Genomic DNA, 17,635 nt, shown 5'->3' with positions numbered 1-17,635 from the left:
TCCTATATTATATTAAAAAATATACTTACCCGGGACATGTCGAGCTCGCACGTGGACTTGGGGCGCACGACGTAGTCCTTGTTGGAGGGCAGCGGCACGCGCGCGCGCGCCACCCAGCCCGGCTCGCCCGGACGCACCGCGCTGCGGGGACACACACAGTCAGACACGCGGTAGCTATACTCTCAGTGATACAAGGCTCAATTACATAGGAAAAAATAGAAATGTAGGTACACATACGCGCATGCATATACACGCTTTGTAATAAAATATGAATTGATCTTAATTTATTTAGATTACTATGTTACGAGTATTATCGTTGTATTCCTTTAATATCGTCAAAAATAAGAAACTACCATTTGAAACCTATTTTCTTAATAAGTCAACACCTTTGTTTATATTTTAAACACTTCATTATGAATCGGACTATAATGTATAATGCCGGCGAGGATAGTGAGGTAAGTGCGTATATATGTTTGTAATGCACGCAACATCATTTTTGTGTTATTTGAAATTCATCTGTGCAGTGTAATTCATTTGAGCGTGTATAATATAGGAATAGAAAATGAGCGTGTAGTTCACATGATGGTAAATGGCTATTACCTTAGCCAACCTTAGACCGACAAGACAAGGTCGGCTATAAATGAGTTTTCATCTTTGAGAGCCAAGTTGAAATTCCACCAAACAGTATAACTACTTTAACATACCCTTTAAATCAGAACTCAACAACGCTTCATATAGCTGTTATAAGGCAGAAATAGATGTAAACCATACAGGGTGCATCAGTCTAAATGCGACGTGATGCATGTGTATGCACGCGCTCACGTTCGTAATCGTGTTTCTGTGCGGGGGTCACACCGCCATGGCCGAGTCACGTGCCCGTCGGCTCGTTGCGCGTCATCACCGGGTAAACGCGTGTGTGTGTGTGTGTGTAACGCGGTGCGTGTAGCGGCGTGTGCATGTGTATAGCGCTACGTGCGTGTGTCCAGCGCGGTGTGTGTGTGCGTGTGTGTGTGTGTGGGACTGACCGCTCGGGCTCGGCGGCGGGCGCGGCGCGCGGGCGCTTGGCGGAGGGCCCGGCGGGCTCGTCGCGCCGCGCGCCCGCCATCGCCGCGTCGCGCGCTTGTCGCTCCTCGCGCGTCATCGCTGAAAATTTTATAAACATATCATTAAAATATCAGATATTTTATTTCTTTTCAAAATCGTTCATCGTCTTTTTTCATCCATCCATCCATCAGCCTTTCCTAGTCCACTGCTGGACATAGGTCTCCTAATCTGCGCCACTCCGACCGGTCTTGAGCCGTCTGAATCCAACGGATACCTGCCGTCCGCTTCAGGTCATCGGTCCACCTGGTCGGGGGGCGTCCTGTACTCCTTTTGCCGAGACGTAGTCTCCAATTGAGAACCTTTCTACCCCATCGGTTGTCTGTCCAACGAACTTAATTTTTATTATAATAATTCTGTAGTTTTTAGTCCGATTAGCAATTAAAATCATGTTTATTTAATTTTTTAAACTATTCTTTATTTATATTGAATATGTGCATTTAATTTGTAAATCTAATAAAAAACAAAATTAAACGAACACTGTGTAAAAACGATAATCTAGTATCTAGTGATTATTTGACTATCTAGTGATTATTTGACTTATAAAATTGTGTAATCTGAAGAATTGTTCAAATTATTCATATATAAAGCATACCTTTGAAATCAGTGGAGAGGTTGAATATGGGTCGTGCCCATTCAGAGATGAGTCTCCCGGCGCGCTCGCGGTTGGCCTTCGTCTCCTTGGGATGCTTGTACAGGTACATAACCGCCTTGCCGATGCCCGACTGCTTCAACATCGACTTGTCGATCGACGGGAACTATGGGAATATGACATACATTAATAGTGTGCCAAATCATTTAATTAACGTTCATGCAAAGATAAATATGCATAAGATTTTTTCGCACAGCTCGTTGAGTACGTTGTGCTCGAGGAAGGCGAGGTGATATAGTGTGATACTAACGTCCATGAGCAGCTTGAGGATGCTCTCGCGGATGAGCAGGCAGGGCAGCGCGCGGTTGGGCATGGGCGCGAGCCAGTCGCACAGCACGTTGAGCACGTTGTGCTCGAGGAAGGCGAGGTGATATAGTGTGATACTAACGTCCATGAGCAGCTTGAGGATGCTCTCGCGGATGAGCAGGCAGGGCAACGCGCGGTTGGGCATGGGCGCGAGCCAGTCGCACAGCACGTTGAGCACGTTGTGCTCGAGGAAGGCCAGCTGCAGGTCGCGCTTGATCAGCTGCGACATGGCCGCCTTCAGCATCGACACCTTGCGCACCGCCGGCTGGTTGCGCTTGTTCAGCTCGCGGTCCTGAACACACAAAATATTGTTTACTTGCAGAATAAATCTTGTGGCGTATTATACCACTCATGCTATACTAATAGTGGTGAGCATAAAATTCAATAACGATTTTGTTTGTGCGATATAAGCGTGTTTTTTTTAGTTTTTAAACTATAAATATATTGTTTTTTTTTACACATATCTGTGTTCATCTACGTTTGACACTTTACAATGTCCATCTAATTATGAAGTGTTTAGGTACTTGTGAATGTTTGGGTATTTATGAAATCTTCATCTGCTCATCTTGTTTTAAAGCTGACTGTACACAATATCAGTATAAAAAGTGTATTGTGTGTATAGTGTTACCTCGTCGGCGGCGGCTCGCATCTGCTGCAGCAGGTGCGCGATGAGGTCGTCGTTGTCGTTGATGATGTCGATGTCGCGCCGCCGCCGCCGGCCGCGCCGCTCCTCGCGCTTGCGCGCCAACATCACCTCGAAGTCCGACATGCCGCCCGCCATCTCCGAGCTGCACGCAGACACACAGACACACAAAGTTACACACGCACACGTGCCTGCTAACTTATATATACGAATGTAACACACAGTCACGTGTTTGCTAACCTATGCATATATATAATATTGTTCTGTCAGCTTGTTTCTGTAAGCTTATCTTGACAATAGCTCATTTGCAATGATAATATTCAATCAATTTTTTTTAGTTAAAAATCAAAATTTAACAAGTTTTCGTAGGCAACTACTAAAGAGAATTATGCTTCTAATGAAAAGGGTAATGAATTTACAAGAAGTTCAGTCACAAACCCCTAGTGAGTCCTTGCAGTTAAGCATAGGTTTCCTTTTAAAATGAGAAAGGCTTACGGACATAATCAAGTGTGTTTGCTCAAATTATTGACAGACATTTACCCTCAAGATATATAGAAGTATTAAGTATGTAAACCACAGAATGTTAATACAAAAATTGCAAAAAAAACCTTTATTTTTGTTAGTGCATAATGAACTTATTAGATGTGTGTTATGGCACAAAACTTGCACAATCAGTCTGGTTACCTCTTCAGATCGGCTGCAACCTCATCATCCGACGAGTCCTCGGCGGCGGCGGCGGGCGCGGGCGGCGCGGCGGCGGGCGCGGCGCCCCCCTCCCCCTCCCCCTCCCGCGCCGCCGCGGCCGCGCCCCCCGCGCCCGCCTCCCCCGCGCCCGCCTCGCCCTCCTCGTCCGACTGCAGCCGCACCGTGCGCCGCTTGCGAGCATCTGCGGTAACACGATAATAATATACTGCTCCTGCCAAGCAATAGGTGTTTGGTACCACGGTACGGCTTGCATGGTCATTTTTGACGCACATGTGCAAAATGTGAAATGAACTTCCTCCCGAGGTATTCCCTGAGAACTATGACATGGATCTCTTCAAGACGGGTGTAAAAAGAGCTCTCCTTCAAAGCCGGCGATGCATTGGCGACTCCTCTGGTGTTGCAAATGTCCATAGGCGACGGTGCCTGCTCTCCATCAGGTAGCCCGTCTGCCTTATCGTTAGGTTAGATATAAAAAAACATAGCTGCGTTAGTATGCCCATACGTTGCTACGGAATATATGCTTGTAGTTGTGTGCAACGACTTCACAGCGGACTAGCAATTTGGCGCGGACTATCTACTGTATATCACCTACGCCCGTCGCCAATAATCAATCTATCGACCTGGGATTGTTCACGTCAATAATTAATAGGCTACTTCTAAGCGCGTTTTAAAAGGCTGCATCTTACTTAACATCAGGAAAAGTTGCAGCCAAACACAAAAAAAAATGAACATACCAAAGACCGACATTTGACAATCCTCATAATAGATGTTGCCATTTTTCGATCTTTAGAAGGCAACTTATCAACTAGATATTTGTTATCAATACCGAGCGCTACTCGATAACACATTTTTGTTCCACTACTGTGCGTTTCGATGGGTATGGGCGTTGAGTTACTTAAATATAAGACAACCATCCTCTAGTGTGACATCTGTGATCAACTTTGGATATATCCTATTTTCTATATGGAGTTGATTATACATGTCCATGCGAGGTAGTAAACTCTGAAGTAACAGTATAGAGGTGAATTGTTCTTTAACTACGTAACGTAATATCATTATAACCAACCCCACATAATGATTATAAGTGACAATATTAACATAATATTAAAATATTTCATACCTTTACGTGAAGGCGATCCCGAACCTGACCGTGATCGTGAACGTGATCGAGACCTGAAACACACGTTGACGTCATTAAGATTTTAAGTTAAATTTGAGACTAAAAACTGAATTGAGTAAATGAGAAAAATATACGCACCCAGACTTGGCAGAGCCGGATCGCGATCGCGAACGGGATCCTGACCGAGAACGAGATTTGGAACGAGAACGTGATTTGGAGCGCGATCGGGAGCGAGAGCCCGAGCGAGACCGCGATCGCGATCTGGATTTGGATCGAGATCGCGACTTTGAGCGAGACTTGGATTTGGAACGGGATCGCGACTTTGACCGAGATTTAGATTTAGAACGAGATCGTGACTTAGACCGCGAACGCGATTTAGATCTTGACTTTGATCGCGACTTTGACCTTGACTTAGACCGCGAACCTGAACGAGACCGCGACCGGGACTTGCGAGAACCGGAACGAGAACGAGACCTGCTCGCGCGATCGCCTTCTGTAATGAGATAAACACACATATTTATTAAAAAAAAATGCAAAGAAAAACTAAAGAATCAATACATCAGTTCTATTGATCCACTGCAACAGTTGCGATGCATACCTGGAGAGCGAGGACGATCGCCAGCTTCTTCGTCTATTTCCATCCTCTCTGGTGACCTTGAATTGCTTTTATCCCGATCTTTTGATGGCGACTTACTTCTTGACTTTTTCGGCGATCCGACACTCGATTGTGATTTATTGGGGGATGCACTCCTAGATTTTGACTTAGCCGATCCACTGCGAGACCTAGACTTCGACTTGTTTGTGGCCGATGAATTAGGAGATTTACTTCTACGTTTAGACGGAGTCGGCGAAGCCGATTGAGATTTGTCCACGGATGCACTCTTCGATCGCGACCTGCTTTTGGATCTCGATCTTCTAGGAGATCCACTACCGGACCTGCTTCGAGACCTCGATTTCGGTCGAGATCCGCTACGAGAACGAGATCTGGCGGGAGAGCCACTTCTGGAGCGAGATTTGTTCCGCGATCCACTTCTGGAACGGGACTTGACCGGGGATCCGCTTCTGGAGCGAGACTTGGCCGGGGAGCCGCTCCTGGAGCGAGACTTCGCCGATCCGCTTCGAGATCGAAAGCGAGATTTGTCGCGAGATCCGCTTCGGGAGCGCGAGGCGGCGGGGGAGCCGCTGCGGGAACGCGACTTGGCTGGTGAGCCACTGCGGGACCTCGACCTGCTAGGCGACCGGGATCTGTCCTTGGAAGCGGGCGAGCCGGTCCTAGATCTGTTCTTGGGGGAGCCGCTACGCGACCGTGAGGACTTCCGGGAGCCGCTGCGCGAGCGGGCCGAGTGCGCGGAGCCGCTGCGCGAGGGCGGGGACTTGGCGGAGCCGGAGCGGGCCGAGTGCGCGGAGCCGCTGCGGCCGGAGCGGGAAGACGCGCGCGAGCCGCTGCTAGAGCGCGACCGCGAGCGCGACTTGGACCGCGCAGACCCGTCCTGAGACATTTTGGACTCAGACTCTACCTGCAATATTAAGATGATGCACGCGGAAGTTTTAAATATTGCAAATATATTAGAAATAAACAAACACTTTCTACACTAAACTCACAGCCCCACACTAAGATTCCCTGTGCCGTGGTTGCCATGGACACACACATAGACGAATACACAAAAACCCAGACATAGAAATCTAAATTCATAATTTAGATGTCTATCTGGCTGGGGATTGAACGGTAAGACACATAATTAAAGTCTTGAATGAAATGCCATCAAAGCAAAATTTAAAAAAACAACCACAGAATTAGAAGTGGCAGTTGTAATAAAATCACTTACTGATTTACTTCTTGACCGGGAGCGCCTCCCATCTGTAAAATTACAATAAAAATGTTTATTATAATTATTATAATGCTTTTATTTCCAACATAATTTCCATAATTACATTATTCATTTTACTAAATAAATATATTAAGTCTCGTTTGTACGTCTTTGCAACTCAAAGGCCTCATCAAGCTCTTTCCAGTGAAGTCAAAATATTTATTTAACTTAAATTCTGCACTGGCATTCTTTTTGAACATTCCTGATAGCCCAACTTTAGATGTGTAATTGTGTAATATAGGTATCTTAGTGTGTTATACGAATTACTGGACTTGATAATAACTATAAATATAAAATACTGATTAAAACTTCCTCCTTATAGCTGACTGATGTTGTTCCTTTGTATCAGTTTGCCAATTAAACTCTCCTACATGTCGACCAAACAAACTAGACAATTGGGTGGAAGGTGGCCTCTCTTCCTGAGTACTGCTTCATGCTCCGATCACATCCTTGTACTGTTTGTAGCTAAATTTTCACTCTCACAATTCACAAATAATTTCTCAATTAAACATATTTTTTGTTTAATGTTGTTATTGTTATCAGTGTATAGTCTGCGTAAAACTGCTAGTCTGTTCTGAATATAGAAATAAATTGCCTAGCTATAGCAAATAGTATGACAACACCTGCTTGCAAGAACTTCAGAGCAGAGTTATTAACACAGTATTAGTAGTAGTAGTCGTAAAAATAGTTATAAAATTAAACTAAAATTTAATTATGTAAATGAGTTCTTTCTCGTATGACACTGATAACTGATAATAACACTGATAACAACATTTTTTGCTAGGAGTGCATGGTATATTAATCTACTACATAGCTAGCTAGCTAGCACAAATTGTCCACTGTCTTCCAAATACTCTAACTAATAATGTTTTTCTTGTCCTCTCACAAACACATATTTAAACAATTCAGATTAAGATCCTATTAACATGCCAGTACAGCAGTCATGAGTCAATATTAAATCAGTAATATAGCAGTAACTTCCATAATATCAAGCAAAATAAACAGGAACAACGTTTGGTACAAGCAGTGTGGTGCAGTAAACAGTGCTGACAGGATGATAGTAAACAACGCTCAGGAGGGTACTGAATAACATAACTACCTGCCGACCCTGGTACTAATGTCATTTTGATTATTTAATTACTAACGATATGTGTTATCTGCATTAAGCTTAACAAATACCTGCCTGTATTTCAGGATACCAATTTAGGTATGTAATATTACTGTTTTAATACATATTTACCGATAAACGGAAGAACATAGGTGTCTACCGCTAATATTTATTCTACTCTTAATGGAAAATACAGAACTCTCGAGGGAAACGTGTACAAAACGTTGAAATGCTTAAATCAAAGAGGTTAATACTCATTTTCAGTATTATTAAGAAATCTTCTACTCGCCTGTATCGACATCCATCGTCAGTTACTGTGATGTATCCGTATCGTTGTAAATTTACTTTTCGCTTACCAAATAATTAGCCAATCTGTTTTATTGAGCACCAAATAATAATAGATGAAATGAATGATTAACGAATCAACGATAGCATCACTCAAACGAATCAAATAAATCAATGAATGAATTTATTTTACGAAAAAATAGCACTGCCAGTTGCCACAGCTAAAAAAGCGCACAAAAACTCAAAAGACACAGATAACTTACTTAACACAGAGTTCTAAAGAATATATGATTACTACATAAAAATGATAAAAACGCAAGAACTTGTAATTTTGGGATTACATAGTTGGACTACTGGAGTATACAGCTAAAATTTCTGTAACAATAAAAACTACTTTAATTATTTCGTGTTACAAACAGGATAAATCTAAAAAATATCATAAAATCTTTGATAATGGACTTTATATCATAAAATAAAATGTATTATACTATACACAATAAGATGTTTGAATGATTATAGTGAAGAGTAAAATTTACAGCCGTATGACATAGCATAGGTTACTATACTCTTTGCGTATATGACTTTACCTGTAAATCGTGAAATGAAATACTTTCAAGTTTCAATGCCAATGTCATGTCCACGTCACTGACGTCACACAGGTTGGTTTTCAAAACAATAGATTCAAATAGATTGTCAAATTGTCATGTCAGTGTTATACACATGATTGTCAATGTTATGGAACAATGAACTTAAAATTATTGTAAAGTATTTTAACGAAAATAGTGTGTAATAAATAATGATCAAGATGGAGGAGGAAGATATGTTACCACTAAAACGGGTTGAGTTGTCGCTGACAAAATTCAACGAAGTGGCTATTCCGCATCACCTGGATCTACTTCGTCAACACAGAGCTAATATTCTAAAGGTACATCGTTCAACGTAACATAAAGTGTTCGCTATTGTAAATGCGTGATATTTCATACTTAAAATGCGATCATAGTTTTGTTCTCAAGCTGGGAAATAGTGCGTAATAGTTTCGTCCATCGACGTCACAGCGCAGCTATAAATAAACAATTCCCTGGATAGCTACGTATGTTATTATTTTTAATAGAAAAAAGAGTGTTTCGTTGTTTCTATAAAGAAAGGTCGCAAAGTCCAGCCACCAGCCAACTAAACAGCGTGTATAATTTTAGATTTTTATAGCTATACACTAACACCATAATCATATTTAAATTTAATGGCCTTCAAATGATCTGGAAAAAAAAATTGTAGACAGAAAAATTTAAACAGCATCAAGTACAGAGAAAAAGATTTAAGTTCAAAGTCAAAGCAAATTCTATATTAACTGTATCTCTAAAATCATTATATGCTTTTACTTTTATAGTTTTAATTTGCTTAACTTTGTTGTACCTTTGTGTTAACTATATGTGACTTATTCTGTTTTATTATGAATGCCAACAAAAACAACAACAATAGTTGAATTGTCACTGTATAGGGTGAAACAAAATTGGATAAAGTGTGAATAAGATAGTATGTAATCAGTAGGGATGCGCCGAATATTCGTTTGGTATTCGGTATTCGGCATCTTTTTTGCAATTTGTATTCGGCCGAATTTTTCGGTTTTAATGCAGAATATATTCAGTTGGAGTATTTCTATTTTCTTGTATACACAACATGTTACAGGATTAAAACATAAAAACTTTAAATAACATATAAGATTTATGTTATATTATAAGTCAAACTCAAATTCTATGAAGATTATGTTGAATAAAGCTAATAAAATAAAGCAAATAAACTTCAAATCAACATTTATTTTGAATTCTCAAGTCAACACATTTATGACTTAATCTATAGTTAGCAAAGACAACATTTATTTTAAACCTAAAATCAGTATTCATTTCTAAAACTCAAATCAACATTTTAAGTATGAATGAACACACATAACTTGCAAATTGACACCAAAGAATGGTAAACCAAATAATTCGGCCGTATATTCGGTTCGGTAAAGGTTAAACCGAATATTATTCGGTATTCGGTTATTCAGTAAAACTACTATTCGGCGCATCTCTAGTAATCAGACTTCATCTGTGATTTTTAATCTTAAATATTTGTGATTATTCATGTACTGCTATAGTTGTGTTTTATCTTGGAGTCACAGGTCAGACTCATTGAAAGCCCTTAGCAGAAGTATAATTAATTTATAGCCATTAGTGTTAACAAATTATAGATTTTAAGATGGTACAATAGGTTAATAAGAAAGGAATTATATAAGAAAGGGTTTCTGGCCTTTATAGTCTGAACTCTGAACTGTGATACAGGTGAAAATTCTGCACACAATTTATTATTTTTTGATGACTTTTTGTGCTCATCTATTTGTATAATAAAGACAAAAATATTAAGTCAAGCTTGGTTATTCAGGTGTAGTCTGCGCCTAACTTCTAGTCCACTCTGATGTTGTTGCACGCAAGTGTACTTAGTATGTACTCTGTAATGTAAGGTTACAGTAACGCACCAGTGTACTCGTGGGCGAGAGCGGGTGTGTACCGGTCCTATGAGCCCCCATGATTTCACCCTGGGCATGAGCTCCGCATGTTCTTATGTGAAAGCCAGTAGGGTGTGTTAGTGAGTGTGTGTGTGTGCAGTACGAGCAGAGTGGACAGTGGGTGTGGTGTCAGCAGGCGGCGTGTGGCTCTATGTTTAAGCCAGTATGGTGTGAAATGTGAAATGAAATATCTTTATTTGTTGCAATGTGGTTACAATTTAGTGTTGGTTAGAGATCATAATGATCAGAATTTCATATTTGCCACATGGTGGCGTACAAATTGAGTCAATTAAAATTGAATATTAAGCTAAATTAAGATATACCTTAGAAAACTGATAAATTATATTTTAAATTATTGATATAAGTCAATGGCATTAAATGGTGTTTTGCGCAACTAGCCAATTAAATGGTGTTTTTTAAACATATTACATTTTAATTTTTTTATTTTATCAGGCAATTTATTATATATTTTCACACTCATACATTCAGTGTCAGTGTTAGTACGAACAGAGCGGGGAGTACGCGCGGGTCTGCAAGGAGCAGGCAGCGTGTGGCCCTATGTGAAAGCCAGTAGGGTTTGTTAGCGATTGTTTGTGTGTGCAGTACGAGCAGAGCGGCGAGTACGCGCGCGTGCGGGTGGAGCAGGCGGCGGCGGCGCGCGCGGCGGGGCGGCTGCGCGCGCTGCTGGCCGAGCTGGCCGCGCTGCGCCGCCGCGTGCGCGCGCCCGACCGCGCCGCCTTCGACCGCAGCACCCAGCGCGCGCGCGACCGCACGCACAGAGCCGTCATGGACTACCTCGGTAATGCACATACACTAATTTACACTAAACAGTAGTGATCGACTGGACTGGAACCGAAAGTTCGGTTTCCGTCCTAAAGCCCGTTCCACATTCTGGCGAGAATCGTGCAAAAACCCGAGAAAAGTTATTAAGATTAAAAAAATGTTCATAGAGACAATGAGGCTTACATTAATAAAAATAAATTGTCAAATTAAGACTGAAATCACCTCAAAATTAAGAATACCTTTTCTAGACACGCGGCATCGTGTTAGCCAAGTTTTAATGAATTGTTGCATATATAGCTATCATACTGTTTTCAAAAAATCTAAAATAAATCAAAAAACCAAAATTACCTGCAACGAGAAATTATAATTGTAGGTGTGATAGAGCGCAGTTGCGTAGCGATGGCGAGCGCGGGGCGGCGCGGCCGCGGCCGGGGTGAGCGCTACCTGCTCGAGATATCTGAACTCACTGTTTTAACAGCTGTATCATTGTTTACTAAATAATACTTGGGCATCTACAAGGCTATAATAATGAGGAGTCTATTATTATTCATCCGATGAATAGAGTTTGGTTGGGGCTAAGCCTGGCTCCACCTTCATGTATACTCATCCATTAAAAACATACTCTATTGGACTTATCATTCTACTCACAATAATTATCAAATAATAACCCTACTTATACTCATTTGAAATATCTTAAAATGCAATTTTAGTAAGTCGAATTTAGGCGACATTTACATATTGATTGAACCGAATTTACTTTCTAATAATGTTTGATTTACATTGATTTATTTGCATGAACTGTGTGTAGTGGTGTGGTGAGTCAATGTTGCTTATATCAATTTGAATAAATGATAATAAGCAGTCAATTGTTAATGTACTTACAGGTTTTCTTATTGATTTGTATTTTTGTGTATGTCTGCTTTATCAACTATTTACATAATAATGCTTATAATATCTGCAAGTATATCTTGCATATTCACTAGGTTACATTTTTTATTACTTGTATCTAATGTAATTCTATCTACTTTTTATTAGCTTCAGTGTTATTTGAAGAGATCTACTGGAGTGTGCTATTAATCTTTTATTATTCACCACAATTCGTATTGCTAAAGCAATCTCTATATCATAACATTTAGAGCAGCTGATTATTATTATTATTATTATTAATAACAACCCAATGGTCTGTAGAGAGCCACTGTACATTAGAAATATTTGTGGACCAACCGTTGGATTTCATGATTATCTTAGTGAATTTAGATTAATACTTCAATTCAAATTAATGGTTTTACAAACATTGAAAACAGAAATGAGTACGGTGGTGATGATTTAGCAGGGGTTGATAACATGTCCATATGAGATATCTATCTAATACCTTAAATCGAGCAATTCTTGTAATTACAGTGAAACCTGGTTAAGTGAGACATCAAGGGACCTGCAATGTCGTTTCACTTATAGAGGTATTCCACTTACCCAGTGTCTCAGATATACAGGTATAAATAAATATCTGTCTCATTTACAGAGGGTTCCATTAATAGAGGTGAGAATACAGGTTATAAACGGATATTAACTTCAGTTTTTCACGTAATGATAACGATTGTAGCTTTCGTTTTGACATTTTTCAAATAAACATCTGTATGATAGTAAAGCGAAACTAAAACTGAAGGTAATTGAAGCTCAAAATTTGTACTTACGTACTTGGAATTACGTGTGGAATTTGTGGGTAGAATAAGAATGAGTAAACAAACAATGTTATCTCAGTTACAGAGGTTTATGCATATAAAATTTACTCGCTGTCTCAGTTATAGAGGTAACTATGATGATAAATCGAAAGAACAAATCCCAGATATAGAGGTTTACCTCGTCCCACTAACAGAGGTAATTCAGTGCCAAAGTGTTGGGACCTCAGCATGAGTTCCAGTTATGGAGGTTTCTCACTTATCCAGGTCCCACTTAACCAAGTTTCACTGTATATATATCTCTATATAGATCGGCTCCAACGATTTTCTTGAAATTTTGTGTTTAGGTGGTTTCGGGGGCGATAATCATTCTAGCTGGGTTTTATTTTCAGAAAATGTTGTTTTAACTGTGTTTTCTTTAAATAAAAACCTCCTACGATATCATATACAATACAAAGGTAGAATAGCTCGGTCGGGAAATTGGGCGCCTTAAAATGCAGGAAACCCGAGTTCAAATCTCGGTCCGATTGTTTCTTTTAATTTTTCTCTTTTTTTCGAGTTCCTTCTTTTTGTGAGAAAAATAATTGCACTCGTGACTTTTTATTTCAAATAATCGGTATTTTTGTTTTATTATTACAAACACCGAGCAAAGCTCGGTCATCCAGGTACTGTTTTTATATGACATACAACGTGTAGAGACGTCCCCCGGCGCGGGCGCGGGCGGGGAGGTGGCGGGCAGCGTGGTGTCGACGGACTCTGTGGGCGTGGTGGCGCACGCCGCCGCCGGGGACCTCATCCAGCTGCAGGTCGATGAACAGGTCTGTATCATGCTTGCGTAGTTACGATTTTTTTTTATTTAATTAGAAATACCTTTTATCGAAAACTGTTAAGCCCGCTCCACATTCTTGCGAGAATCTCGCGAGAACGCGAGAAAAGCACGAAAGACGAGAATGTGGAGCCTATACGAATCGGGATTTTCTCGCGAGAATGCGGAGCGGGCTTTATTATAATTAGTCGTTGTGCTTTTCTCGCGTTCTTGTGTGATTCTCGCGAGAATGTGAAGCGGGCCTTACAATCAACGTACTATGTAAAAATGTTGTTAATGTGTATGTGTTTGCAGGAGTTGGATCTGCGCGAGCGCGAGGCGGTGCTGCGCGGCTGGCGCGCGCTGCAGGATGAGGTGCGCGCGCTGCACGCCGCCTGGCAGACCGTGCAGGCCGCCGCGCTCGCGCACCGGGAACAGGCACGACACTGCACACTGCACGACACTACACTGCACACTGCACGACACTACACTGCACACTGCACGACACTACACTGCACACTGCACGACACTACACTGCAAGTGCTTAGTATTCACTAGATATTTATCGCAATAATCACTTGAATAGAGAGGACATTCATGTCGAATTTTTTTTTATACGTTTTTTTTTATGTATAAATATGTTATTTAATATAGTGATTGGTATAGGTGAACGCAGCGGAAACTAGCACCGAGGTGGCGGCCGAGAACGTGAGCGCCGCGCGCACCGACCTGGCGCTGTCCGAGCGGTGCGTACAAAATTTTGTATATTACTTGTACAAATATATTTATTTATTTATTTGCACGACTATACTATTATTAAGAAACTACTTCAGGGGAGAAGATTCGTTTTAACAAGTGGGTATGTTTGTTGTGTATTACAGGATCCGTGCGGGTGCACTGGGCGCGGGCGGCGCGCTGGCGGGCGCGCTGGCGGGCGGCCCGCTGGGGCTGCTGCTCGGCGCCAAGGCCGGCGCCGCCGCGCTGCTGGCCGGCTCCGCGCTCGGGTACGACCGCACACGTTGCATATGTAGCGCAGGGTCCGCGCGGCCCGCTGGGGCTGCTGCTCGGCGCCAAGGCCGGCGCCGCCGCGCTGCTGGCCGGCTCCGCGCTCGGGTACGACCGCACACGTTGCATATGTAGCGCAGGGTCCGCGCGGCCCGCTGGGGCTGCTGCTCGGCGCCAAGGCCGGCGCCGCCGCGCTGCTGGCCGGCTCCGCGCTCGGGTACGACCGCACACGTTGCATATGTAGCGCAGGGTCCGCGCGGCCCGCTGGGGCTGCTGCTCGGCGCCAAGGCCGGCGCCGCCGCGCTGCTGGCCGGCTCCGCGCTCGGGTACGACCGCACACGTTGCATATGTAGCGCAGGGTCCGCGCGGCCCGCTGGGGCTGCTGCTCGGCGCCAAGGCCGGCGCCGCCGCGCTGCTGGCCGGCTCCGCGCTCGGGTACGACCGCACACGTTGCATATGTAGCGCAGGGTCCGCGCGGCCCGCTGGGGCTGCTGCTCGGCGCCAAGGCCGGCGCCGCCGCGCTGCTGGCCGGCTCCGCGCTCGGGTACGACCGCACACGTTGCATATGTAGCGCAGGGTCCGCGCGGCCCGCTGGGGCTGCTGCTCGGCGCCAAGGCCGGCGCCGCCGCGCTGCTGGCCGGCTCCGCGCTCGGGTACGACCGCACACGTTGCATATGTAGCGCAGGGTCCGCGCGGCCCGCTGGGGCTGCTGCTCGGCGCCAAGGCCGGCGCCGCCGCGCTGCTGGCCGGCTCCGCGCTCGGGTACGACCGCACACGTTGCATATGTAGCGCAGGGTCCGCGCGGCCCGCTGGGGCTGCTGCTCGGCGCCAAGGCCGGCGCCGCCGCGCTGCTGGCCGGCTCCGCGCTCGGGTACGACCGCACACGTTGCATATGTAGCGCAGGGTCCGCGCGGCCCGCTGGGGCTGCTGCTCGGCGCACCTTATATTATACTACAATGACGTCATGACGCCTTACCTATCTGTACAACAATAAGTTTAAGTGTGTCTTGCGATTTTGTATACAATTGAACAAAAAAAGAATATGGATGAAACAATGGTTAAAGGAGACATTAGCCCTTAGCCCTTATAAACTTAATTATTCTTTTGGACTTTGATGACATGTATATAATATAATTAGTATAATTAATTAGTGCCCCCGCCAAGTAGAACAAAAAAAGCGGCACGGCCGTAACATTTTCGACATCTCCTTAAATTCGTTGTAGATAAAACTAGAAGCCTGAAGTTTTCAGGAATCAAGCGGGCGTAGCATAAAGATGGTACATTTAATATTTCATTCAATTTTAACCAGTAGTTTTAAGAATTACAAGTAGTTAAAGTCCTTAATTTTGTCACTTACTCACTGACTGACTCACCCATCATCAAAAGTCTAAGGTACTTCTAGCAGATATCAAATTTAGAATACAATAAGTGTTTAACATATTGATCAAGGAAAAACCAAATTATTTTGCTTTTTCGTAAAATAATTAATTTGACTCCAGGTACCTTGGTGCGAGGTTCATTGGTCGGAAGCGGCAGCTACAGCTGGACGAGGCGATAGGGCAGGGCAGTGCGGGGGAGAGCGGGGAGGGTGCGGGCGGGGCGGGCGGCGATGACAAGGAGGAGTCCCGCAAGGACCGCTAGCACCACACGTGCGCTTGCTGCTAAACCAGCCCGTCATCTCCACCTCACGTCTTTTCAACTTGGAAGTTTTAGGGCTTTGACATCCAGGCCAAGGAATCGTACTCTTCAAAAGTTGTATACGATACCACTTGTTGAACATAATTATTAACACAACGCGTTATATTCTAAAGTTGTGAAGGCGACGTACAAATGTATAGTCCCCGTAAAACTGCTAGTCTGCTCTAAATATAGAAATCAATCGCGTCACCATAGTAAATTGTATGACTACACCTGCTTCAGAGCGGACTAGCAGTTTGACGCGGACTATACTATGGTGGCGACGTGATTGGCTGCGACAGCGAGCGCACTCTCAGATGACCATGCATGTGATGGTGCATGATGTATGTTATATGTAACATATGGACTTGAACACTACAATAAATTACGATTTATGGTATAAAAAGTGATAATATGATGTTTTATGTCAAGAACTTTTTATAACTATGTAAAAATGTAAAGTGATCATGATGAGCATGTAAATGAGATATACGGGATATCTACTACATATAATTAAAATGTAATTATATCTATCTGTGATTTATAAATAAAACTCCACTTGAACATTTGGACGATATCAAGCACTATCCAACATAAAATAATTATCATGTTTAAACCTTAAATAATCTTCTGGAAGTTTCATTTAAAAGAGATCTAGTCACTGGGCTGTGCGTACAGCTGACGGCAGTAAATATTAGTATCTTTGCAAGGAAAGGGCTTTATAATTGCCTACAACGAATTTCTTTGTGAACTCCTATGACTTCTATCCCGACAAGGAATATTCCAAAACAACTCCAGAACTGTGAAATACATATTAAACAAAGTTTCTTTTTTATTTATTAATCAGAACAATCTAGCAAATTGTATGTTGAATTACAACAACAACAACAACAAGATATTAAAAATATATGGGATAAAATTTTGTAAATCAATAAGAAATTGTAAATAGTAAAATGAAATTGGAAAAATGATACAAAGAAGTTATATAAACTGTGATATATGCCTTGTTTTATTGCTTCCAGGAATTTACAAAGCGTTTCAAGACGCACAGGGCACTGCATACCTTCATGGTTCAATACAAGTATTGACTCGTTATTTAAAAAAAAATTGGTGCATAATTTTAAAATAGGATAATTTACTAGGTAATTATACTATGATTAAGTATATTTGTTTATATTTATTATAATGCACATTCTCAATTTTTATGTGGAAATGTAAAAGCCAATGACAGTTATTAAATAAAGAAATTTGTGTATTTCTCCGTTTTTTTGTTTCCCTATAATCCATAATTATAATTCTTTAAAAAAATAATATAATTTTAAGTCACTATATTGACGAAACAACATTTCATGCCTTATT

The 17,635-nt window shown here is 42.3% G+C and overlaps 2 protein-coding genes across 3 annotated transcripts in view; one reads left to right on the top strand and one right to left on the bottom strand.

Annotated features, from left to right (window-relative positions):
- LOC140745958 (uncharacterized) overlaps window positions 1–8,021 on the bottom strand; it is an 8,657-nt gene extending 636 nt beyond the window's left edge. Inside the window, exons 1-11 of the mRNA XM_073077946.1 lie at window positions 7,793–8,021; window positions 6,354–6,385; window positions 5,126–6,044; window positions 4,666–5,020; window positions 4,528–4,580; window positions 3,387–3,588; window positions 2,688–2,847; window positions 2,004–2,351; window positions 1,697–1,859; window positions 1,026–1,143; window positions 30–141 (exon numbers count right to left, since the gene is read on the bottom strand). Of these exons, the coding sequence (XP_072934047.1) occupies window positions 30–141; window positions 1,026–1,143; window positions 1,697–1,859; window positions 2,004–2,351; window positions 2,688–2,847; window positions 3,387–3,588; window positions 4,528–4,580; window positions 4,666–5,020; window positions 5,126–6,044; window positions 6,354–6,385; window positions 7,793–7,808 (2,478 nt within the window). The 5' untranslated portion in view covers window positions 7,809–8,021. The remainder of the gene's footprint in view (window positions 1–29; window positions 142–1,025; window positions 1,144–1,696; window positions 1,860–2,003; window positions 2,352–2,687; window positions 2,848–3,386; window positions 3,589–4,527; window positions 4,581–4,665; window positions 5,021–5,125; window positions 6,045–6,353; window positions 6,386–7,792) is intronic.
- Window positions 8,022–8,428: 407 nt separating this feature from the next.
- On the top strand, window positions 8,429–17,533 carry Syx17 (syntaxin 17). 2 transcript variants are annotated; one of them, XM_073077947.1, is made up of 8 exons: window positions 8,429–8,713; window positions 10,934–11,129; window positions 11,487–11,546; window positions 13,486–13,607; window positions 13,910–14,032; window positions 14,261–14,340; window positions 14,476–14,598; window positions 16,099–17,533. In XM_073077947.1, exons 1-8 carry the CDS (start codon window positions 8,585–8,587, stop codon window positions 16,238–16,240), a joined length of 975 nt encoding a protein of 324 aa, XP_072934048.1. In that variant the 5' UTR covers window positions 8,429–8,584; the 3' UTR covers window positions 16,241–17,533. The 2 variants fall into 2 exon arrangements, with proteins under 2 accessions (XP_072934048.1, XP_072934049.1); XM_073077948.1 differs by lacking the exon at window positions 11,487–11,546.
- Window positions 17,534–17,635: the final 102 nt, after the last annotated feature.

The sequence above is a fragment of the Epargyreus clarus genome, unplaced genomic scaffold, assembly GCF_041222505.1.
Source record: "Epargyreus clarus isolate Ecla_fem2 unplaced genomic scaffold, WU_Ecla_fem_2.2 ptg000011l, whole genome shotgun sequence".
NCBI lineage: Eukaryota > Metazoa > Arthropoda > Insecta > Lepidoptera > Hesperiidae > Epargyreus > Epargyreus clarus.
This window is presented reverse-complemented; position numbering and strand designations above follow the sequence as displayed.

Coding starts and splice junctions, on each gene's coding strand:
- Syx17 (XM_073077947.1), top strand. CDS start 8,585: ATGATCAAGATGGAGGAGGAAGATATGTTACCACTAAAACGGGTTGAG. Junction 8,714..10,933: donor ACAGAGCTAATATTCTAAAG/GTACATCGTTCA, acceptor TTGTGTGTGCAG/TACGAGCAGAGCGGCGAGTA. Junction 11,547..13,485: donor GCGGCGCGGCCGCGGCCGGG/GTGAGCGCTACC, acceptor TACAACGTGTAG/AGACGTCCCCCGGCGCGGGC.